Source organism: Anoplophora glabripennis, unplaced genomic scaffold, assembly GCF_000390285.2.
Source record: "Anoplophora glabripennis isolate ALB-LARVAE unplaced genomic scaffold, Agla_2.0 scaffold1313, whole genome shotgun sequence".
Lineage (NCBI taxonomy): Eukaryota > Metazoa > Arthropoda > Insecta > Coleoptera > Cerambycidae > Anoplophora > Anoplophora glabripennis.
In genome coordinates, this window is record NW_019417391.1 from 58,979 (window position 1) to 84,494 (window position 25,516).

At 32.9% G+C, this 25,516-nt stretch overlaps 2 protein-coding genes across 4 annotated transcripts in view; one reads left to right on the forward strand and one right to left on the reverse strand.

The window, feature by feature from the left end:
- LOC108915966 (serine/threonine-protein kinase 10) overlaps positions 1-5,760 on the forward strand; it is a 29,114-nt gene extending 23,354 nt beyond the window's left edge. For 2 of the 3 annotated variants that reach the window (XM_018722131.1, XM_018722132.1), the window contains exon 10: positions 4,802-4,886. Coding sequence is in view for 1 of the 3 variants with exons in the window: in XM_018722133.1 (XP_018577649.1) it covers positions 4,802-4,969 (168 nt within the window). In the remaining 2 variants the exon portion in view is untranslated. Of the gene's footprint in view, positions 1-4,801 lie in introns of all 3 variants that reach the window. The other variant, XM_018722133.1, reaches the window with a different exon arrangement.
- Positions 5,761-10,169: 4,409 nt separating this feature from the next.
- LOC108915965 (leucine-rich PPR motif-containing protein, mitochondrial) lies at positions 10,170-21,477 on the reverse strand. Its single transcript, XM_018722130.2, has 14 exons — positions 21,184-21,477; positions 20,995-21,131; positions 19,978-20,356; positions 19,696-19,918; positions 19,422-19,610; positions 17,155-17,356; positions 16,871-17,083; positions 16,438-16,655; positions 15,119-15,286; positions 14,694-15,064; positions 14,479-14,643; positions 14,129-14,357; positions 10,460-10,622; positions 10,170-10,372 (listed from the first exon to the last, which is right to left on the reverse strand). Exons 1-14 carry the CDS (start codon positions 21,354-21,356, stop codon positions 10,230-10,232), a joined length of 2,973 nt encoding a protein of 990 aa, XP_018577646.1. The 5' UTR covers positions 21,357-21,477; the 3' UTR covers positions 10,170-10,229.
- Positions 21,478-25,516: the final 4,039 nt, after the last annotated feature.

A 25,516-nucleotide genomic window follows, 5' to 3' on the forward strand; every position in this document is an offset into this window, starting at 1 on the left:
ACGAAAATTATCGTTGAAGGGAGTATTACCAATATAGAAAACTTTATGACGGGCTCAATTTTCACTTAAAAGTTATTTACATTACAGTTTGACAAATTTCATTTAATAGTTGAAGGATAGCGGTGGAACTCTGCATCATAAGCGAAAAGAGACATAATTTCAAAATCTATCAACAGATAGTATCTCAAGTTCAGATAGAATCGGTAATAGAAAAATGCTGTATTATTCTTCCCAAAAATATTGCCATTATTTAGAAATTTATAATTACTGAAGGGTGTCCCAAAATGCACACCAGAAGTAATTTTGATTGAAAACACAGGTTTTTAATTTAAACCTAAATTTTTATTGATTCATAAAGTATGCTGTACGGAATAGCATATCGGGTAAATGACCTCCACGACTTTGCTGGCACAACGCGCCCTTTTGTCAAAATTTTCCATGACCTTTTCAATTTCCTCCTTCAAGGCCTGGTTATGGGATTGTTGGCATAAAATTATCACAGTGAGCACCATTAACTGTTGTTACCTGACCAGCCACATTTTCGAAAAATGTTCCAATGATGCCTCCAGTCCAAAATCTGCACCAAATAGTGACACGTTGCGGATGCATTTGTTTCTCAACATTCACTCGTGGATTTTCTGAACCTCGAATGTGACAATTTTGTCGATTAATGAAGCCATCAAGATGAAAATGAGCCTCATCGCAGAAAACAATTTTGTTAAAAAAAAAACAGCATCCACTTGTTCCATAATCCATTCAATGAACTCCCTTCGCTCAGCATGGTCAATAGGCTTCAGTTCTTGTGTCAATTGAACTTTGTAAACATGAAGATGCATATCACATGAAAATATTCTGCTGTAGAGAGCTTCTCGAATTGTCCAATTCTTGACCTCGATGACGAATTGATGTTAGTTACTGGACTCTCAGCAACACTCTCTTGAGCTGGTTCGATGTTTTGTCTTAAACAACTTAAAGGATGGCCAGAATGTTTAAGATCACTACCTGATCCAATCCCTGAATTTTTGCAGTTAATCTGATCACAGTTGATGACATTAAATCACTATTTCAGCCATATTTTGTACGAAAATTAGGAACTGTAGCTGCCAAACCATCATTACTTTTAAAATATTGCTCAACTATGAAAACACGTACTTTCGTGTAGCACTTTTTTTTTTCTTTGTTTATCTTTCTTTACCGCACGCAAAATTAAAATCTCGTGAATTTTGGGACACCCATTATATTTATGCGAGATCCTCTGTTCTGAAACATTTATTATTAAATATTTTGTGATGACTGAGTGATGAGAAATAATTGACCAAATTTACATATGAATTTAATGTTAAATAAATAACAGTTCATTTTTGCTTAATGGGGTATTTTGCCACACTGAGAAAAAATAATTAAAAATCTGAAATAAGTAACACTAATAATTACAGACAGCAGTGAACTGCATAAGCAAAGCGATGACGGCTCCTAAGGCGACAGAAATGGACAGTGATGATGTGCTTCATCCAAGCACAAATTATGGATTTCCTAATATTAGTTTTGATTAGCTAATTTTAATCAAAAGCTAACATTTTTACTTAAATCAGCTTATCAGAATGATAATTAACCCTGCTTTTATCCCATTTAAACATACGGAGAAGTTAAGAAATTGCTATGAAACAACGTAGAGGGATCTACTATTTCTAAGTGTTCGGAACAACCAAATTAGGCCGAACAACCTTACAAAGTAGCTCATAGAAAAAAGAAGTTTCTTTTCTATCAGCTTACAAAGTTCCACTGCGCATAACCTGTGCTTTTTTTATTATACCATTGCTCTACTGCTTGGTATTCTGTCTCTTAGCACATTCTATGCACTCTTCTTCTTTTGCACAGCTAATAAGTGAAAGTTGTCAACTTGAATGTAATTTGCATTGTTAAGTGTAAGTAGTTAAGACCAACATACGTAGGTATTTCTTATAAGAAACCGTGACACAGTATGTTACCATTCAGAAAAACTTCTTTTTTTTTTTAATTAAATAGGACATTTAAAGTTTTCAATGTTGGATTAATTCTTTGAAGACGTACAAAATTAAACAAAGTTTTATTGTTTAAAGAAAAGATGGATAATTTAGAAATGAAATGAGAATTTTGAGCGAAACTATGAACTACTCGGTTATATAAAAAATATGTTCGTGTTTTGGATGAAATTGAAAATAGTTAAAAAATCAGCATCCACCAGTAAATTGTCTAAAAGATACGTCTTTTATATGGTTCTATATGTTTAATCAGAAAATTGGGATATTGAAACAAAGTCCGTCTTAGATATCAAAATTTTTTATGAATTGTTTGGTTTTAGAACAATCTATCTGACAAAATTAAATCCAAGAATGGAAATTACCAAAAATTCCTGCCATCAATATGGTGTTACATGTTTAAAGTGTAACTGACATTTCAACAAGCCTTTAGGGTTGATTGCGCTTTCATCAAAACAAAGTACATAAGAATGATTTTTAAAGGTTTTATGATCCTTCAAAAATTGAATGTGAAATTCGAAACAGGCTTCCAATGAAAAGTATACAAGTTTTTGTTATATAACATGTTAAAAAAATAAGGCGTATACTCAAATATACTTTATATCGTTTTAATACATTTTCTATGGACTAAAATCACTGAATTATTATTATTATTATCTTATATTATTATTTTATATGATTTTTGCAATGTAAACTACATTCGGGCATGTGTTGTGTACCTTTTATTTATTTTGAATGTCAATTTAAGGAGGTTCGATACCGAAAAAAATAGTAAGAAAGTTTTCAAAGCAATTGAGATCTGTTAATAAATATGCAAACTGCCACGTGTCAAAATATCGGATCGATTGCCAACGTAGTTTTTTTGAAAAATTACTAAAAATTATGCTGTTATACACAGGCTTATGGGAGTTGGGGAAAAAGGGTTAGGATCGGGAAAATAAAATTGTAAATAAAGAATTAAATTTTAAAACTAAAAATATGCACTTACAATATAATTATTGAGATAATGGAATGAATAGATAACGTTTTGACAAATTTGAAAAAACATCTGATCCAATGGAAGGAAATATGGCAACTATGCTGTACTTAACGCTTCGATTGACACGCTGTATTTGAATAGCTCGATTATAGACTATAAAATTATTCCAGTCGAAAACATATCGACACTAGTACGAAAACATGCTATCTCAGATTTTGGTTGGAAAACATGCCATCTCAAATTTCTGTTGGAAAACATGCTATCTCAAATTAAGCTTGGAAAACATGCTAGCTCAGATCTTAAATATTCCTTACTTTTTGAAAAATATATTATATAAGGTTATTATAAATGCACGGTTTCAATCATTCCAATTTCATGTCAATTTAAATTTCTAGTCAAACTGAGATAGCATGTTGTTACTTAAAGATATGAGCTAGCATGTTTTCCAAGCTTAATTTGAGATAGCATGTTTTCCAACCGAAATCTGAGATAGCATGTTTTCATACTAAAGCGTCGAATGTAGTAATAATTAATATTAAATTTTTCATGATCTAATGCAATATAATAGCAATTTGAAACAAAAATTGAAAGGATCACTTTGCAAAACGAACAGTATAGATGTCCCAGCCAGGACAAAAGGAGGTCCCATAAAGCGCCTACACCGGCCGCATTTGCCGTCGGAGTAGACGACGGATGGGGCGCACCTACGAAGGCTGTCCAGGCCTACACGAGATGAGGCAGGATAAAGAGGGATAATCCCCCTTGATCCCAAATCATTGAGGCCAATTTCTAGCCATGGAATAATGGCGCAGTATAGATATTGTCATAACCTTCAATTTGACAAGGCGGCGTCTCGCTACCATATACTGAGCTTCTTGATAGTTATCATATTGGATTCTCGGTTTGCACATTTTACTTTTTCCTCATCAATCCACATTCTATCTGCTTCATATGCCTTTTATATTGCTTTTCAGTCAATACTTTTCCTTTGTATTTTGGATGTTCATTCATGTTTACGGTATACACGCTAAGCTCAGTTGTTGACAGTTGACCCAACTTTTACCACCGCGCCATACTGATGTGCAATGTTGCCAGATTTCGCCCATAGTTTTACAAGCTCTTAATGAATAAATAGACATTTATTCAAATAAAAAGCTAATTGCTGTGCATTAATCACAAAAAATATATGCGAGCTAATATGTGCTGTATAATTTTCATTTGCATATATTTAGTTTGCTCAAATTAGTTTATGTAAGGTTGGTACTGCAACGAAACTACCGTGTATAAGCATAGGCTTCCCTCCCGCACCACCTGCCCTGCAAGAGATCTATCGAACCTCCTTAACACATTGAATGCTGTATTGGAATTGACAATAATTGTACTTTTTTTGAAGTGTAAGGGTATATAAATCTCACAAATATGGAATTAATTTGTGTAAGCTCTTGAACTATTCATGGTTATACCATGTCTAAGGTAGCAAAACATATTTTGTGAACAAATTAACATATTAACACTTTTCCATAGAAAAAAGTCAAGATGAGTATCTTTCTTCATGAGAATATATGCGTTATAAAGCCTTCTAAAAAGACGTACTGACTAAAATCAAAACCAAAATAGGAAAAATGTTAGTTTTTTTTTGCCGGGAGGAATCAGCCTTGAAAGTTTGTCACGAAGTCACTGTTTACGCTCAGTTACACTATAATATATATTTTTTAAAATAATGAGAACCCTGTTTTTCTTCTTTATGAATGTATTTTATTGATTATATGCCACTTTTTAACTTAGCTGTAATGTTACGTTTCAGAAATTGGAGGAAACATTTGCTCAGCAGTTGGAAGAGCAGGAAAGGGTGTATGGACCCGTTGTTCCGTTAACCCTACCACCAGATTTAACCGACTTAAATACAGATAGTTGTAGTAGAATTGGTCTCGGTTCGACGAGAAGCAGTTTGTCTTCTGTTTCAGAAGGTTAATTACGGATTTCGCAGTGGACAGTAGAATCCCAAAAATCGCGCCTCTGTATATTTCCAGAGCAAACATGAAACTAGTTGAAGTGTACATAATATTTACACAGACTGAATATTTTAATCTATATTTATAAGACTAGATATCAGAGTTAAATTTATAATGAAAAAAAGAAGAGAAGAAAATGAGGTGACCTGATCTACCCCACTAAAGAGGAATGTTATATACAGTTAAGCGTTGAGATTTATATTTTGATTTATCCCATTTTTGTTATTTTTTTTGATTGATGATTGTTTTGTCTTGTATTATATTAGAATCTAGGGTGTCAATTAAAACCTGGGGACATAGGGGAAATTCATAATGGCAGAACTTAATACACTTATGCGCTTAACACGTTAATTATTTAAGCTTTAAACAACAATAATCCTATAATTAGTGTACATATAATCCTAACAGAATTTATATAACTTAATCGCAGGACAATTGTTGCACCTTTTGTGGTTTACGTTTTCTTTATGTCCCTTTCCATGTATCCTTTCTCTGAAGAAAAAGGTAAAGTTGTGTGCATTTATTATCAACAGACTGACAGGTTTTAAATTTTACCTAACGTTAAGTTACTTCAGTTCAAACGTTTGTCGTAGTTTATTAAGTATGAATTGTCCACATCTTAATATAGTTTAATATAACCAAATCATACTTAACAGAGTTAAGTTAATGGGAATTTTGTATTTAGCCATTACCCCCACACTCTTTTGACACCACAGTCTGATGTATAAAATAAATTAGTTTGTATTATTTATGTTATTATTATTATTATTAACTTTTAAACTAATAATTTACACTAGGATGTATATACAATTTTCGATTCGTTCTGATGGGAACAGTGTGGCAAATTTTAATCCGATACTTTTTTACCCATGCTATCCTGCTGTCCTGTATTATAAAATATGTACAGTCAGTATATTTTATTTTTATGTGCATATTATTACCAATAATTATTTGAAATAAAAAATCATTTTTATATGCTGTTTCGTATCTTCACATTAATTTCTGTTTGTACCGGAGTTTCTCGAAACCCGGTTCAAAGTTATTAACATTATTTGATATTAAATACATAAGTACAAAAAAATATACAGGGTGTCCGGAAATGATGAGCAAAACATTCAGGGGATAATTCTAGACCGAAAATAAGTCCTACCTCTTTCTATAACATTTTTTCCAAAACTGATTATTAACGGAGTTACAGGGTGTTAAAATTAAATTTTATTTCCAGTTTTTTTGCAATACCTTTTGCCACACTAATAATATTTTGACGAAATTTCGTATATGGGGGTTTTTCGGGATGAGGATTATAAATTTGCCCACCGTTTGTTCGCATTTTGTAGAGGGCGCCACATACGAGCCTTTATTTTGATTTGAATGGTTCCAACTTTTTTGTGCTACAGTTTATGCGACTTTTGACGGAATATTTTTGTTCTACTAACCTTTTGACATAAAAAAGGTATACTTTATATGTTTCGATAAATCTAACCGTTTTCGAGAAAAACGCATGTGATGAATACGAAATCATTTTAATTTATTTTCTACATTGAACATAGCATGCTTTGGAAACAAGCGCTTGGTTGCCTTGGAAACAAGTTTGTGGAGAATTAGTTTTGACAGATAGTAATTTTGTGCAAGTTCTTTTGCAGTAATTGTTATAATAAAAATGAACAACAATAATTACTCTAACGTGGAGTTGCGGGGCATGCAATATTATTACGGTTTAACTGCTGGCATGCTCTTGCAGCGCGACGTTTGTATCGCGAAGCATTTACAAATAGAAACCTACCCCAATCGCGAATGTTCAATACTATTCATCGAAGACTGGGAGAATTTGGATCGTTCAAAACTCGATTTTTTTATGTATGTCGACAACGGAATACTAGAACAGCAGAAGCTCGTATTTTGAATTCGATAGAGAATAATCCCAATGTAAGTATAAGAAAAATTGCTATTCAGGAGGGCATTCCAAAGACCTCCACAATGAGCATTTTTCTTCTGATGAGAATCCTAATTTTTATCAATAGAGCGTGGTTACCAAAATAAGTTTTCCGTCAACGTGTGGGCCGGTATTGTAGGTTACTTCTTAATCGGGACACATTTCTTTCCACGAAGACTCAATGGTGAAGATTTTTTAAGAAACCACTTACCTATTCTATTGGAAGATGTACCACTCGGATTAAGAAATGCAATGTGTCTGCTTCAAGATGGCGCGCCACCGCATTTTAGTTTAGCGGCCAGAGAATTCTTAAATGAAACTTTTCCTGAAAGGTGGATAGGAAGCGGTGGTTTTGTACAGTGGGCTCCTAGATCCCCTGACTTAAACCCAATCGATTTCTTTTTTTTTGGGGTTATCTGAAGACGCTTGTATACAGGACACCTGTGAATAGCGTCGATGAACTGAGAGAAAGAATTGCTAATTGTGAGGTAATTAAGCAAAAGGAAGGAATATTCCATAGAGTTCGTCGGAATTTTTTAAGAAGAATTAATTTATGCATTGAAGAGGAAGGACGTCACTTTGAACCTTTGATTTGAATGTTTAATTTGTATTTGTATTGTTGTAGTAACTTATGTATTTTAACCTTATGATTTTGTTAGTAAACCATTCTTTATTTGTTGAGGACGTTATTTTTTTATTATTTATCGTTAACCACCATCAGCGTAACAACAAATTTTCACAAAAATTACTATCTGTCAAAACTAATTCTCCACCAACTTGTTTCCAAGGCAACTAAGCGCTTGTTTCCAAAGCATGCTATGTTTAATGTAGAAAATAAATTAAAATTATTTCGTATTCATCACATGCAAGCAATGTTACTTTAGCGTTTTTCTCGAAAACGGTTAGATTTATCGAAACAAATAAAGTATACCTTTTTTATGTCAAAAGGTTAGGAGAACAAAAATATTCAGTCAAAAGTCGTATAGAGTGTAGCACAAAAAAGTTGGAACCATTCAAATAAAAATAAAGGCTCGTATGTGGCGCCCTCTACAAAATGAGAAAAAACGGTGGGCAAATTTATAAATCTCATCCCGAAAAACCCCCATATACGAAATTTCGTTAAAATATTATGATTGTGGCAAAAGGTATTGGAAAAAAACTGCAAATAAAATTTAACTTTAACACCCTGTAACTCCGTTAATAATCAGTTTTGGAAAAAATGTTATAGAAAGAGGTAGCATTTATTTTCGGTCTAGAATTATCCCCTGAATTTTTTGCTCATCATTTCCGGACACCCTGTATATACATATATTTTTTATTGTTCCCTTCCACTTTATGCAGGGTGTCCCCATTTTCCGTGTGCCGCACATAGATGTAGAAATGTCACTTTTTGACATTACAATTAAGGTAACTACTTTTACAGAAATAGAAAAAATATCTCCAGCTATGGGTATAAATGCTCGCCATTTTTTACAGGTACACTATTGAAATTCTTATTCACCATAAAGGTAAGGTTTTTTCAAGTTTAATTGTCTTGCATAGGCGGGATTTTGCCCAAATCATTGAGTGGGCAAATATCGCTCGAGAAATTTTACCCCCCTCCCAAAAAGAAAAACCCAGAGATTGTGAATTCCCGCTCTGCGGTTTAACTACGATCTATTGCCATACGACTATTGAAATTGCACTCTCTTGAAGTTTAACTCTGAGTTTAATTTTTTTAGCTCAATTGCAATAATATTGGGGGGGGGGGGCAATTGCCCCCCCCCCCCTCAATCCTGCCTATGTTGTCTTGCATTTTTTTTTAATTTCTAATGGTTAATTAATCATGTGCGATTAATTATTTTATTAATTGCCATACATTCTTTATTCAAATATTCTTTTTACGAAAATGTAGTACATATAACCTAATAGCAAACACCTACAGAGAAAACTAATGTCTGTTATTCATTAACAATGGGAAAATCGAAAGGTGAAGATATTACATGTGAAATAGTGACCAGTACAGGGTGTTGAAAGTTAAAATTTTAAATAATTTTTCTGTGATTATTCTGAAAATATGTAGGTTAGGAACTTGAAAATTTGTGAAACTATATTTTGTTAAGCGACGAATAAGATGCATGTTGCAATTTCAGCGTTGCTTATAGATGGCGCAACTTCTACCGAAAATTTAGTTAATAACTTTTTATCCTGTATGTCTAACATGAAACTTGTTTCAAAACCTGAAAAGCAATCATTTTTCCATTATGTATTCTTGTTTCATTTGGGTATCTCGATCCGTTTTCGAGAAAAATCAATTTAACGAACGTTTTGATAATACGAGAAATTAAAAGTGAAACAAACCAAGTGTTTCTTCATGTTATTACAACAATTAACAATAAAACAAATGAAATATATAATAAAGTAATTGTTTGAAGAATCCACCATTGACACTGATACATTTTACACAACGTTTTCTGAGATCTTTGAGTTTGAAACAACATATTGGGATAGTTTACAAAGAATCTATTGGCTCACGTGAAGAATTGTGGCAAAGAATACAAATCACTGCCAACGAAGTCAGACACAATCCCAATATGTTGTTTCAAACTCGAAGATCTCTCAGAAAACGTGTATCAGTGTCAATGGTGGAGTCTTGGAACAATTACTTTAAATCATAAATACGTATTTTAGTTGTTTTATTGTTAATTGTTGTAATAACATGAAGAAATACTTGGTTTGTTTCGCTTTTAATATCTCGTATTATCAAAACATAGTGTTCGTTAAATCGATTTTTCTTGAAAACGGATCAAGATACCAAATTGAAAGAATACATAATGGAAAAATTATTGCTCTCAAGTTTCATATTAGACAAACAGGGTAAAAAGTTATTAACTAAATTTTCTGTAAAATTGGTCATAAGTGGCGCCCTCTATGAGCAATGCTGAAATTACAACACGCATCTTATTCGTCGCTTAAAAAAATATAGTTACACAAATTTTCAAGTTCCTAACCTACATATTTTCAGAATAATCGCAAACAAACGATTTAAAATTTTAACTTTTGTGCCAATGGTCACCATTTCACGTGTAGTATCTTCAGCTTTCAATTTTCCCATTATTAATGAATCACCCTGTATAGAGATGTCCATTATTTTCAATTTCATTTTGGTTAATATATTAATATTAAAATAGGATAAACTTGTGTCACAGCATATGTAAACCAGCAGTTTCTGTTGGCACTTTGATTTCGTTCAGGTATTTTCGATGTCTGCATGGAGGATGGTTCTTTCAAATAAAATGATAAGTTGATTAAATATTGTTTATAACTTCCTTTAAGTTACAATTTTTTTTTAACTTCGTTAACTGTACCTCTAATTGTTTATCTATAAATATATCTTTTTCTAATAATTGTTCATAAAACTCTAAGGCACTTTTATAGTCATTATTTAAACCTAAAAAAAATAATGTTTACTATGCTAATAAAAGAGAAAGTGTAATATAAATGTAATAATAAACTGGTGGTATTAAATTATACTTACTATACGTCCGCATTATACAGTTGTAAATAATATTTACATTAAAAACTTCTTGTGACAATCTTTCGCAAACTCTAGCCAAAGTCTGCATAGCTTCCACTTTACCTTCTTGGACCCACCTATCGCATCTCTTTTGCAGTTCTTCTTTAATATTAAGTTTGTTTGCCTGAAAAATTTACATATACACATGCATTACCTATAGTTCGCCACCTTTAAGAAAACAGTGGAAGAATTTATGGAATATAGAGAATGATATACAGGATACAGGACGTAACTAAATGGTGCATTATATTCCACAAATTAACAAAAAAGTATCTATAAACATGTGTCCGGAAACGTTTCATTTTCGAGACACAAAGTTTTGAAAAATTAATGAAATACATAGTTTAAGTTGCAAAAAATAGATAAAGGAAGTTTTTATTTATAAGGTGACTGCTTAAATTATTATCATTAAACCAAAATCAACTCCCACCTTAATAAATATTCGTATTGTTAAAATGTTGGATGTTTGGTGTGTTATGTTTGAAAAAAGTAAAACTAATATTTTTTTGAGAAATACATTAATATATACAGGCCGTTACAAATTCGCTTCTCACTGCAGGGATCTCGAAAATGGTAAGAGATACGAACTAGCTTAAATGGGGGCAAAGATGAATTTTTCGAGACAAAACGTCTGAATCTGGTTCGGGCTGAGGAAATACAGTATTGGGGGTCATGAAGGCTTGTAAAAAATGTAATAAAATTTATAGCGCTGTATTTAAATAAATGAAATTGATGGTCCTAGAAAGATGAAACGTTATATATAAAAATTGATTATGTCATTCGATAGAGGGTAAAAAGTTGCCATGAGAAAGTGTTCTTCTTTTTTGAATATCACCTCAAACACGGCCGAAATGAAACCAAAACGAATTTCCAAAATTTTGTTTTTTGTCAAATATTTCAAAAATTAATCATGTTAGCCTTGATTTTTAGAGGTGTTGGTCCCCTGATTACGCAACTTTGCCCCCATTTAAGCTAGTACTGTCTCTTACCGTTTTTGAGATCCCTGCAATTTTCAATTTCTTCATCCATATTTGGCTAAAAATTAGAATAGACATACAAGTGCGTTATAAGTAACGTTTAATTTTATTGATAAACTTGGTAACAGTGCTGAAAACACAAATTTTATTTACTATCCTTTTAAAAACAACACTTAACTGAAGAAATCTGTTACCGTTTTATTTCCTCTAAAAACGTCATGAGGCCACCTTTCTCCTAAACATTTACCGCAAAAATACACAAGTTGCTGAATCCTAATAACACCTAATAAACAGTACCTTGCTAAAAAAATCCTTTATCTCGAAAATAATTTATCATTCACCAAGAACTCATTTTTGTAAAGCCTCTAGTGTTTTACAATAATAGTGAGTTTGGATATGTTGAACAACAACAAAAATTGCAAGTGAATATTACCCCCGAAACTAAGCCACTGTATATAAAAAAACTGGCATATACATGCGTTCATGCATAATCAGAAACTCAAGCTACACACCAAATTCTATTGACATCACTTCGTCCATTTGCTTGTAATTTAACAATATTTTCAGATTTTTAACACTATCTTGAAAACGAAGTGTTTCCAGCCAAATGTTTATATGTATATTGCTTGTTAATTTGTAATGTAGAATCTGCCATTAATGTTTAACCAAGTATTTTAGTTGCTCTCTGTATTTTGACTAGTAAGGTAGTCCACAAATCAAATATTACATTTAAAAACTTGCTAAAATGCACCTGTGCTATACTTTTGGCTGGTTTTTTAGAACATGCATACTGTTGATATAAAACTTTGAGGTGAAAGATACTTGTTTAAATTTTAAAAAAGATCTTTTCTATCGGAAATACTTAGGCTAAGGTTATAGCAAATGCATGTTCTGACGAATTAACGTACTGATGAATACATCCGAAATAGAGATGAGCAATGCAGATCTTTTTAGTAATCCGTACAATGTGAAACATATCAACACAAAGATAAATACATCCGAATTAGAGATGAGCCATGCGGATCATTTTAGTAATCTATACAATGTGAAACAGCAACACAAAGATCCGCATCAGCTAATCGTATTCGGTGCGGTGGGCGTAGCTAGCAAGCTGTACTTGTACATTTTGTAGATGCCTGTGTTTGTCGTTTATTCATTCCCTTTTTGTACCTTGTTTCTCCTATAACTCTCTCTCGTGTCTATATTCTAGTTAATTAATTTTAATATAAAATAGAACAATTGGAGTAAATGGTGATTGAACTCGCGTGTTTGCACTGTTCGATTCCTTTTTACAAAAGTATAGCAGAGTTAAAGTACAAATTGAGCTTGTTGTGTGTTTGAGAAGAACCAAATAATTTAGAAACGAAATATAATTACTGTTCAACTTTATTTTTGCTTAAAGGAGGGTCCAACATTTAAATATAAAATAAACATCATTCTGCCAATTACCTATTACATTATAACGTTGAATGAGACTCATTCAACGATTATAAGTATTGTTACACAATTCTAGTTTTGTATTCACATTTCAATATTTAGTTCCCTATGCACTAAACTATATCTGCTACATCGTATGCCACCGACTTGTATCAGACACCAGAATCAATTGAGACCGATTACTAATTCACTTCGATTCCACATAAATCGATTCCCACTAGAGATCCATATGCGAATTTTATCCGTGTTCAAATGACATTCATTAGAACATTGTGGATATAACAGTTAGGTTATCTGACGAGTAGGTGTATCTGCCCTCAGAAAATAGACCCAGCTTATAATTGCTACTTTTTAGATAACTTTTTTTACTGAAAATTTTACTAACTAGAAAGTTTATAGACAAGAAATTGCTCTTTTAGTAAGACAGTGTTAGAACAAGTAGATCCATCCAGGAAGTGACAAAGCGTAATGGTACACTACAGCAACTACCTTTAATTTTTTACATTGAAAGATCATGGAGGGCCTGTAAACATCAGAAAATGTACTTTTCCTGTTTCGTCCAGCTAATTTGTAAAGATACTCGATAACTGTGATTAATGCATGTGTTAATAGTTTTCTAAAAGCCCTTTGCAGGGTGTGATTATGTTTATAGTACTGTACGCGATTTTCTGTGTGTTCAACAGGCATGCAAAATTCAGGAAATGTAAGATAAACATGCGAGGTAAAAATATGCTTTTTTTCCTTATTTTGAATAAATTATCAGTGGTCTTATACCTTGAAGGAGACTTATATAACTGGTACAGTGAAGGGATATTCTATCTAACTTACTTAAATTTTCTAAAATGCTGGACAAAAAATTGCACATATAAACGCCCTCTTAAGACAAGTAACGGCAAGTTCCGTTATTTAAGAAGATTTACAGGATTTTATTATATTTAGTGAAAGAAGCATTCTTTTACATTCTATCCATTTTTACTACTCTGCAATACTTCTGAAGAACAAATCAAATAAATTTGAATAGCTAGGTGAACTAACGTATCGACGAATAATTGGTACGTAGTATAACTATGATTTATTCATGCATGTTCAGAACGATACTGCCTCAGAACACGGATTCATTATAACGGTAGCCTTATTCATAAATGTGGGTAAATGTAGGAAACACATTAAACATTACATTAATACATTAAACACAGACTTTACCAAAAACACTTACCACAAATAGTTTTTGTAGTGCCTTTTCTTGGCCATTCTCAGCTAATGCAGCAATTAATACAGTTCGAGTTGACACCACTCCATGTACTTTTTCGGTAGCCTTTATAACACTTTGGAGTAAGCTATCATTTTGTTCTTTTAATAATTCCTTTATAAGTTCCAACTGTAATGGTGTACACTTATAGTCACTGGCACAATTTAAGTATGTGTTTACACCTTTTTGCAGATCTCTGAAATAACGAATATATCCATTCACCATTCATACACGTTTTAGTTTATTTTGAGCATAAAAATATAAGACTTTCATTTATGATGCAATATGTAACATATTATAAATTTTGAAATACCAACTTTTTTAAATGTATTCGAACCAGAGGTCCAAAAATAATATTAGTAGGTTTACAGTAGCCATATTCAACTAAAAACTCGAACATTTTGAGCTGCTCTTCTGCATTTTTATAGGAATCTAGTAATTGCCTACAGTTTTTTTCTATTCCAGACCCCGCAAATAATTTTCTGTAAAAAAATGTACTTATTTTTATGTATTTTAAATGAACATATCTTACTTTGATGTCTCAATTTTCAATATATCCATTGCTTCGCCATATTTCTCTTCCTTCACCAATAATGTTGCCAAATCGATTACTTTAAAGTTGTCAATTTTAAAGTGGGGACTAGTAAGTTTAATATTGTTATAGATACTCAAAGCCTGTTCTAAACACTCTTTTTTAATATAGTTGTGCATTAGGGAAGATTTCATGCCCACCGTTTCTTCGTATCCAGCAAATAAAAACTGCTCTCTCAGTTCATTCACTCTGTCTAAATGTCCCAAGTTAGCATGTTGTTGAATTAATTTACGAAGTACCCCTCTTGTCTCCATATTTTTTTCTTGAAGTTCCAATAAATGACATTCTAGTTCATCAATGGTCATGTTTTGCTAAAGAGACATAATGTGTGAAGGCCAATAAAAAAACATTATAATATATCTCACCGGATGAGGAATATATGCTGGTTCTGGATTTAAGCCAAAGTCCATCAACTTATCAATTCCATCTTTAATTTTTTCACAAACTTCTGAATCTTTGCATTTTGAAGAAGTTAAATTATGTAAATTATCAGCTGTTGCAGTATTTATTCTTAACTTCTTTTTATTTATCAACTAGAACAATTAAAAATAAATTGTAAAATTTCACTTTAAATAGTAATTTTTAGAACAACACATTTAAAAATATGCAAGAAATTAATTTTAGTAAAAAATATAGGCAAAAGTTACTTCAATGTTTCACACTAAAAAGATTTCGATTACACAGAGTATTTAATTTGGCTTGGGCACTACCCAACTTTAGTTTTTTAAATACTTATTGCATTTTGAAATTCATCGTTCAATTTTAACGTGACTATGTAAGAAACAAGTCATCTGAATTGTTTCACTTTGTTTAATTTGCGAGTTATTTAACAGTTTTTGAAGAAAGTGCAAATTGCAGCATCTTCGTTAATTTCAAATATATTCGAAGTGAAGAAAGATACAAACTTCAATATTTGCAACAGCCTGAAATTTGAAAAAATTCAGAAAAGTTTTCCCTTTGCCTTTCCAAAGAAAACATTTATGCACAATGGTTTTTTTTGGGAAATTTTTCAAGTGCACATTAAGAACGTTTTCACCTTTACAGCACTAATTCAATGTGATCAGTTATTTTGTCCAAGTCCCTACAGCTGCTATTTGAAATTTTAATATAAACTAAAAAATGTCATGGTGTCCTTTGCATCTACAAACAACCTTCCCTTATTTACATATCTCCAGAACTGTTTTAAATAGAAAAATAAGGATAATTTTATTCTACATCTAATATTAAAATGTAAGTTAAGCCGTCTCAAATATTCCAAAATTTAGGTCAAGTAACTGATTCTTCGAGAGAAGGAAAAGATAAATCTTTTCAAGTTGAAATGAATAATGAAAAACTGTAAGTTTGTAACTCTCTTCACTCAGAAAATATTTGAAATTAACAAAGAGACTGTAATCTGAACATTTTTCAAAAAGTGTTGAATAACTTGAAAACAAAGTATTTTAGACAGAAATCATGTGAAATAGTCATATTAAAAGTTTACGATGAATCCAACAATACAATAACATATGGTACAGTATTCCATTTAAAAAATTGAAAAATTAATTTCTTCACAGGCCAAATTAAACATCTTATTAAAGTTGAAGCAATTTTGCCTAATTTTTTTCTAAAATTGGCAATAAGGCAGCTATGGAACAATGGAGCTGGGCAGGGATATTTGTATAATAAAGTTATATATCGTACATACCTCCAATAGTTTAGCATACTCTATAAAATCATTATTACTTGTGCATGAATTTAATGTTTCTGTAAGGAAATCGCCCACAAAATCTTTTTTTGTATGATTTGATTCACAATATCTCTGTAGCAGTACAACAACTGAATTTGTATCTTTTGAAGTAATCCACGATGAAGAAAATAATCGAAGTAACTTCTCACCAAATATGTTTACGTTGTATGTGCTACCTAATAACATTACATACCATAAATAGCGATGTGCGTACTCAAACTGCAAAATGATCACTTCTACACAGCAATTTTCTACAAATAATTTCTTACTACATATGAGTTAAATTAAAAAAAAAGGATAGTAACATGTTGAGTCACTGAAATGAAAGAGACTGAGAGATATAAATGTTTTGTTAATTAATGATAATGAAATTAGAAAACCGTAAACTTACACAACTCTGCAGCTTGTTTTACTTTATTATTCTGAAGAAGTACTATCAACAGAGAATTAACTGCGTCCTTGGCAGTGACTTTTAAATTCTTTAATTTCGTTATAGTCAATTTTAAATTATCTGTATTACATACTGGAAGTACATATGTATGCATCGTTTCCCAGTTTATTTCCACACCCAAGTCAACCATTTTTTGTAAAACATTAAATATACCTAGAAAAAATACGGAATGTGGAATAATCAAATAAATTTATTCATCATGCGAAAATGCGCAAAATTATTACCTATTTCTCCTTGTTTTCTATTAGCATCCAACAGCAATGGCCAGAAGAAATGTGGTCTCAAAACTGGCATGTTTTCTAACAATCTCCAAGATGCTTCTGTATAATTATGCCTCAGTGCTAACTCTGTCAAGTGTTGTAGAGCATAATTATTTAAATTATTATCATGCAAATGTTTACATAATGTTATAGTCCTTTCGATATCCTAAAAATATTGGTTAATTTAAGAAAAGTAGAATTCACTTAATAGCCAAAACGGATTAAAACATAAAAGATCAAGACGCCTCCCTTTATCATTATTCAGCATGATGTATTATGGCACGTTAGTATATTATAAAATGGCTTAGATAAACTTTTCCAAAAAACTTTCGGCTTCATAAAAAGATAAATTTGAGTTTTAAAAATTTCTGAATTCACCTTATATATAAAAAATAATAACTGAAAACGTACAAAGCACTAAAATATGACAGGGTCGTTTCAAGTGAAATCTGAACACACTGTATATATTCTTACACTTTCAAATCAAACATATAGTGCGGCACATAACAACATAGGGTCTATAGATCACAATTGACTAATAGTTATCCTTGTTCGTAGATGTAGATAAGTCTAATGCTTGAGTTATAAGCTTTTACCATTACCATTCCAATACCTGTTACCTATAAAATGTACCTATGCTCTCTATTATTTGTCGTTCCCGTTTGAAGTAAACGGATGGGAATAATTATTAATAAATGAATATATGTACATTTCTTAGGTAACAGGAAGGGCAACAGAAAAAGTTTACAAATAAACTTTTAAGTCATGCCGTTTTAGCATCTTAATAGCTTCGAGAAGTGTTACACGTAGGGCAAGACTTTGTATCAGAGAAGGTGGAGGGTTTTTGGAACAGTTTTTAAAATAGCTTGTTGTCTGTTATCAAAATTAAGTTTCCATCTTATGATCCCTTCGAAAAGTGACGGTTGCAGCTAAATTGCGGAATACAGTGAGGAATGTCCTCCTTGATGTCAGCCTTCTGTTTGGAAACCTTCTGCCGTACTCGCGTTCTGCCGCGCAGCATTACCATCGCAAAAGCCATAAACAAATCATATCATAATTGTTCTACATCAATAATGTGTATTACTGATTACGTATTAAATTATTATTATTATTTTTTGTTTAAATCACTATGAAATTGACCAAAGTGGGATTAATTCAAGAGCGATTTTCTCAGAAACCGTTAAAGATAACGATTTGAAACAAGAGTACCTTTTTAACGTAAAACAGTTCGGGAAAACGGAATTTGCTGTCCAATTTTTTAAAAAGTCAAAGATGAAAAAGTTACACACGCAAAGTACCAAGGGCCCCCCCGTACCCACCCTAATGGACCTTGTGGAAATAAATGAATTAGTCCATCAAATTGCTCATCAAAATTTAGCTGTGTATACCAAATTTCATTCATTTATCACAACGCGATTGAGAGATATTGCAAAAAAATGATTTCCATTCCTCCCTCTTCAATGGGTCCCTGTGCCCTTAGGAAGCATTTCCGGACCCATGTTCATATGAACTTTTTTACTTAGTTTTGATCATAGAATCGGCCTCTTCAGGGTTGGCAGCTACTTATGAGACACCCTGTATAAAAAAAACTATAAAAATCTAATTGTTGCAACGTTTTAATAATAATGGATTATTTATCATAATAAAGTCTTTATAATATGTGAAAATTAAGTAATTTCATTAATATGTACAAAAAATTCTAATTTATGTTTTAAGATTGATAATAGGGATTTTGCCCCAAAATGGCTACTATTGTGGTACTTTATCAATGCCTAGGGACTCTATGACAGTGTTAGTCGTTACAATCAGAGTTGCCAGATGTGGTAATTTATTGCCATTGGCGACGCAACATACTCGAATGGCTACCAAAAATTTCACATGGCGACTGGCGATTTTTAATATAATTGTGGTGACTTATCTGTATCTATAGTATCACTTGTTTTTCCATTACATGGTCTCGATATTTACTAAAATATTTGATTTTTAAATATTCTCAGATTATTTTACTCCAAAAAAAATTAATGAGGTGCCACCTAACATCATATTTTAACAACATTCTCTATTATTTCATACAGATGGCAACTTTTTGGCTACTGTATTTCCATCCACTGACGATGAAGCCCAGATAATGGCTTCTAAATATTCAATAATTTAAAGTATATATATCGTGTATATAAGAAAATATATTCTACCATTATATTTTCATTGCAAAAATAATCATTTTAACTCACCACATCACAGTGCAACATTTCTTTTAAAATAAAGAATCCATAGTTTTGGTCTTTTTCTGGATCAACAAATTCTTCATAAATAGTCATTGCATATTCAGATTTATCCATGTGAACAAGATGTACACATATCTTTTCAAGAGCGTTTATATAATCCCTTGTAATATCTATATTACTATACATATGTTTAATCTAAAAATTTCACATTCATTATATGATTTTCTAAATGAATGGAGCAAGTAATGCTGATATAATAACAATTATAGTATTAATTTACCTTATTCAGCCAAGAAATATTACCACCCAATCCCACTATTTCAAGAAGTTCTAGAACTTGTCCCTCAGTCAAATCTATTGGATATCTTTCTAATACTTGATCGATGTCTTCAGAGTTACCTCTTTGTAAAATACCCTTTAAAACTGAATATTTAGTAGCAGTTGTTTCGGGAATCTGCGCAGTTTTCATGGTTCGTAACACAATTTCTCCAGACTTAAGACCTCTAAAATTGTCATAAATTTAACACATTTATGTATTACAGTTTCTAATTGTATCACAAACCCTTGAATTGTATGTGCTAAGACTAAATCGTTAAATATTTCCTCATTAACAGATATGCCCTTGATTTTCATCGTTTCTAATAATTCTAATGCTTGTACAATATCTGCTTTTTGACAAACATTATCTAACAGTAGTTTATATGTCTTCTGGTTAGGTTCAAATTTTACTTGTGATAAAAATTCTTTACAGTTTAATACTACACTGTTTTCTGTACATATTTCGATATAGGTATGCGAAATGTTCAAATCTAATTTATTACAATCTAACAGGTTTTTATAAATCTCTTGACAAATTTTATCTCTGGCCTGTTTAGAAGAATCAGCAACAGAATTTCCACAACATGTAAACAGTAATCTAGCATCTTCAGATGAAAGACTATCTGCAAAAATGAACTATCAATGACAATTATATATTCAATCCATACTATCGAGGCTGCAATGCCTGTGTCTAATCCACGTCAGTGTTTAAATTCCCTGACAATTTCTGGCATTAGATGGCAGCACTTTCTACCTCTACTGTGTAAAGGCCCTGCAATAAAATTCAATTAACTAAATTACGCCAAATAGCTAGATATCACCGATTAATATTTTGTGCTTGTTTTCATCAAACATAAATTTGATTTAACCATAACATAATAGGACTGAGCAATGAAAACTTTTAACTTGTGCTTTCGATGTACAATTATAACAATTAGCAGCAGCACTGTCTAACTGTTAAGGGACTAAAGTGGATTGATCACAAGTAATCCCTTTTATTCATAAAGATTATAGATATTTTCTAAATATCTTATCCTTGCCGATATGGTCAAATAAGCCAATGATCCATCAACAATAAATGAGAAAATTAATGGTATAAACATAACATACAACTTACTCTGGTAAGCTTTCGTATGTGAAATCACTGCAACAATAATATCACATTCCTAAAGCTCAATACACAGTAAATGGTAGATGAGTGTAAACAACCAAAAGTAAAACTTAAAAATAAAAAAAAACAATTGTTACTAAACTTACATACCAAACTTTATATTATTTAAAATATTTGCGACTAGTTTTAAATAAAATTGTTTTTCTTCATTAATATAATTTTTCAAATCTTCTATATTGGATACAGACTTTTTTTTTGATGGAACAGATGAAGTGGTAACAAAATATCTAAAATAAAAGCTGCAACTATTTAGTTATTAAGTGAATAATAATAACTTACTTTGGCAAGTAAAAATTGTATCGATAATACAACTTATTTTGTAATATTTCTTGTTTGAAAAAACAAGTATAAAGAAAAGGATTATACACAAAGTAATTAAGCCTCCTTAAATGCTTCAATATACATCTACAACCAGTCTGCATTGTCCTCAAAGTCGAAAAACTGTTAAACATAATTTCAAAATTTCCAATTACTTATTCCATGTTTCAAAATTTCCTTTATTTATTCCATATTCTTCATGAAATAGGATTAGATTTTACTAGATATATTAAAATTATAAATGTATGAAATTAGGTTATGTATGGTAGGATTATTTTCTCGTAGTTCATTTGAGCAGTTTATGTACTTTTGAATTACTAACTAAACTAACTACTAAACACCAATACTCGCGCCATTATTCTATGGCTAGAAATTGGCCTCAATGATTTGGGATCGAGGCGCCATTATTCTATGGCTAGAAATTGGCCTCAATGATTTGGGATCGAGGGGGATTATCCCTCTTTATCCTGCCTCATCTCGTGTAGGCCTGGACAGCCTTGTTAGGGCNCTCACTCGCCACTGTTAGTTCCTGGGGTACGTTCCCCACTCACGGTTGCGTTCCCGTGCACTACCCCCCTGTTGCAACGACTGTCACGAGTTTCAACATTAAAAGGCGGTTGATATTTCTTCAGGTTGAATACATTGTGAAGTCCCTTAGTCAGTCCTTCTTCGTCACACAGTTCATAAGAATTAACAGCCCTTCGTGCAGTTACACGGTACGGACCCTCAAACAACAAAAAGAACTTCTTAATGGTTTTGTCTTCAGCCGACGATATTGGATGTGTTCGCACGTACACCTTGTCACCTACGTTAAATTCGACGGTTTTACCCTGGTTATTGTGACGTTGTTGTCGCCGCATTGCTTTTGATTTTAACCTCTCGCTAGCTAACTTGATTACTGTTTCATGTTCGGGAAGCGAATAAGACTCCGGAAACGCTACTGCTCCTGGAAATTGTCTGGTTCTATGAAATTGGACCTCATTAGGGGTAAATCCAGTCGAGTCATGAACTACTTGGTTTAGTAAGCATTCCACCTCGGGAATAACATATGCCCATCTGGTATGTCGATTAAAACACATAGATCGTAACAAACGGCCAATTTCTCGGTTGACCCTTTCGGTACTATTTCCCTGGGGAAAATAAACTGAAGTGAAAGATACTTTAACGCCTAGCAACGTCATTTCATTCAACCATTTCGTCGACCTAAACTGGGTACCATTGTCTGATAGAATGCGCTGAATCCCCCCTACTTTAGCAACATATTTCTTGACATGATTAACTATAGACACCGTCGTAGCCCTCTTTAGACAAAACAAAGACACGTGCTTGGAGAAGGCGTCAATCAGAACTAGCAGAAAAACGACACCCCCTCTGGACTTGGGTAGTGGTCCCATCAAATCAATACAAACCAGCTCATTTGGACCATTTGTAATCACACTATTCATCGGGCCTCTACCGTATTTGGAAATTTTTGCTTTCTGACATAAGTCACATGATCGTACAATTTTTAATACTTGACTCCTCATTTTGCGCCAATGAAACCATCTTTTCATCGCTAAAAATACTTTATGTGGGCCAAAGTGACCATTGGTAACATGTTCACTTGTCACTAATGCCACCACTAGCTTGGCGGGTACACAGATTTTATACCCATCGTATTCCTTCTTGAACAAAATCTCATTATGCATGACATACCACTCCGAAGCCTCTCTTTTTAACTGGTTTCTAATTTCCGTTAGTTTTTCATCGTTCTCTTGCTCCGTCTTTAAATTCTTTAGCAGGCTTCTTTGAGTTTCGACATACTCCTCAATAGCGATCTTCTGTAACTCCACCTCAATGGTATCCACACTATCCCGACTACTGTTGTCTACCACCGGATACCGCGATAGCGCATCGGCCACAACATTGTCTTTCCCCGGGCAATAGACTATATCAAAGTCATACTCCTGCATATACAGAGTCCACCGTGTCAAACGCGAGTTCAATAATCTACACTTTTTCAAAAACGTTAACGATTTATGGTCTGTAATCACGGTCAGTTTTGCCCCCAACACGAAGGTACGCCACTGTTTCAGACAATGAATCGCTGCCAAAGCTTCCTTTTCAGTTATCCCATAGTTCAGTTCTGCTCCCCTTAAAACTCGACTACAAAAAGCTACCATCCTCACCGAGTCATCATCGTCTTTTTGGAACAGACATCCCCCTATACCGAAGAATGAACTATCACACTGTATATAATATGGTTTTTTCGGATTAGGATGATATTGCATTACAGCTCGCACAAAAGCATCTTTCAGTTTTTGAAACGCTCTGCCTTCCTCAACCCCCCAATGCCAACGTTCCCCCTTTTTCAACAATTTCAAGAGAGGTACTGATATTTCAGAAATTCTTAAACAATATCGCCTATCATAATTGCACAAACCCAAGAATGATTTTAAATGTTTTACATTCCTTGGTAAGGGAAAATCCCTAATAGCTTTAACTCTGTCAGGGTCCATCTCGATCCCTTTTCTCGAAATAATGTGCCCTAAAAATCGAACTGATGCCTGCCCAAATTTTGATTTCCTTAATTTTACGGTAACATTATTTTGTTTTAATTTGGTCAACAATATTTTTAAATGTTTAATGTGAGACAACTCATCAGGCGAAAACACTAATATATCGTCAACATATATCAATAAAAAATCCTCAACATCTGCTCCTAAAATTTTACCTAATCCCCGTATGAAACTACTCACGGAAGTTGATAATCCGAACGGTAAAACCTGGAAAACATATGTCTGCCCTTCATATAGAAATCCAGTATATTTTTGATCATTCGCCTTAATCGGGATTTGCCAATACGAACAACTTAAGTCTAAAGTACTTAAAACCGTCCCTTCCTCAAAATTAAACAATAATTCGTCTGGGTTCGGTGGCATCACATGTTCTTTCACCATTTTACTATTTAAATGCCGTGCATCTAAACACACTCTCACAGATTTATCTTTTTTTATCACCGTGACCAGAGGGCTCACATACTCAGTCGGAGCAGCTCTTATCACCCCCCAATCCAACATTTCTTTTATTTGTGTGCGTACGGTTTCTTTATGCGNGGTTTATAAAGCACTTAAAACAGCTAGTTAATAAGGGCGTCTGCCGTCGAATGGTGAATGCCGAGTGTCGAATGGTGAATGTGTGGTTCCATGTGTCTTATCAGTCTTATCTGCCCTAGCCGAGGAATTTGTTTATTTTACTTAGCCCTTGCCTCTTGGGTTAAGTGTTCACATTATCGGTATTCGCTCGATTTCTAACAATATCAAGGTTTGATTAGAAATTTAAACTGAAATTTCATAATTTTTTATGATTCCTAATAAGATTGTACAGTTTTTGAAACTAGAACATCCTGAAACATATACAGGCCATTCATTCGAAAGAACATCGGCAACATTACTGGCTAATACATGAAATCAAGAGACATGGTGGGTCAGCCACAATTGCAGAAAGTTATGTTGCTGACAGTTTAAGCAAAAATGAAATACTCTTCAACTCCAGATTCTAATGGTACGTCGCATCATGCTGTTTTAATGGATCAGTCAGATAATGTTGAGCCTCCGGTGACTGAAATGGAGGGGTAAAATCGTTTTGAGAAAAATGTGATAATTAGTAAACGCGAGGGGAATAATTATCCAGATTATATAAATATTATTAAATATAATAACTGAATTACTATAAATAATCATTCATAATAATAAATAAAATGTAATTTTTATCAAATATTTCTATTTATTTGTTCATAAAATATGCATTTATAACACGAAATCCACTTACCTCATTAAAAACAATGTATTAATGGTTTATTTGCTATAGTGGCAGCAGATAAACATCGGTATCATTATTTTAGTTAAATAACGTATGCATTTTTTTTTAAATCGGTTGATAGCCGCACGGTTTAAGGCTTCAGTACTTGAATCGATGTGTGCTATCTGCCCGGGTTTCGAATCCCGCGGCCGGTAGACCGTAGATTAGCTATGCTTGTACGGAGGATTGGCACCCTCTATGCAGGTATGGTAGAGTGGAAGAATGTTGACTTGGGTCAATGTGAGAGACTGACACCAGTTGGCATTTGACCACCCCCCTAATTAATGAGGTTTTCCAGGTTTCTCTCATTCCTGCACTGATTGGTGGTTAGGGCCTACCAACAGAAGTCGTTCCTGGACGCAAATGCGGCCTGTTCAATAATAATATGCCGCCTCCACTCCCGCACAAGTCTCTGACTTCTGGGCTAATTTTCGTAGTTAGAATGAGAGATATT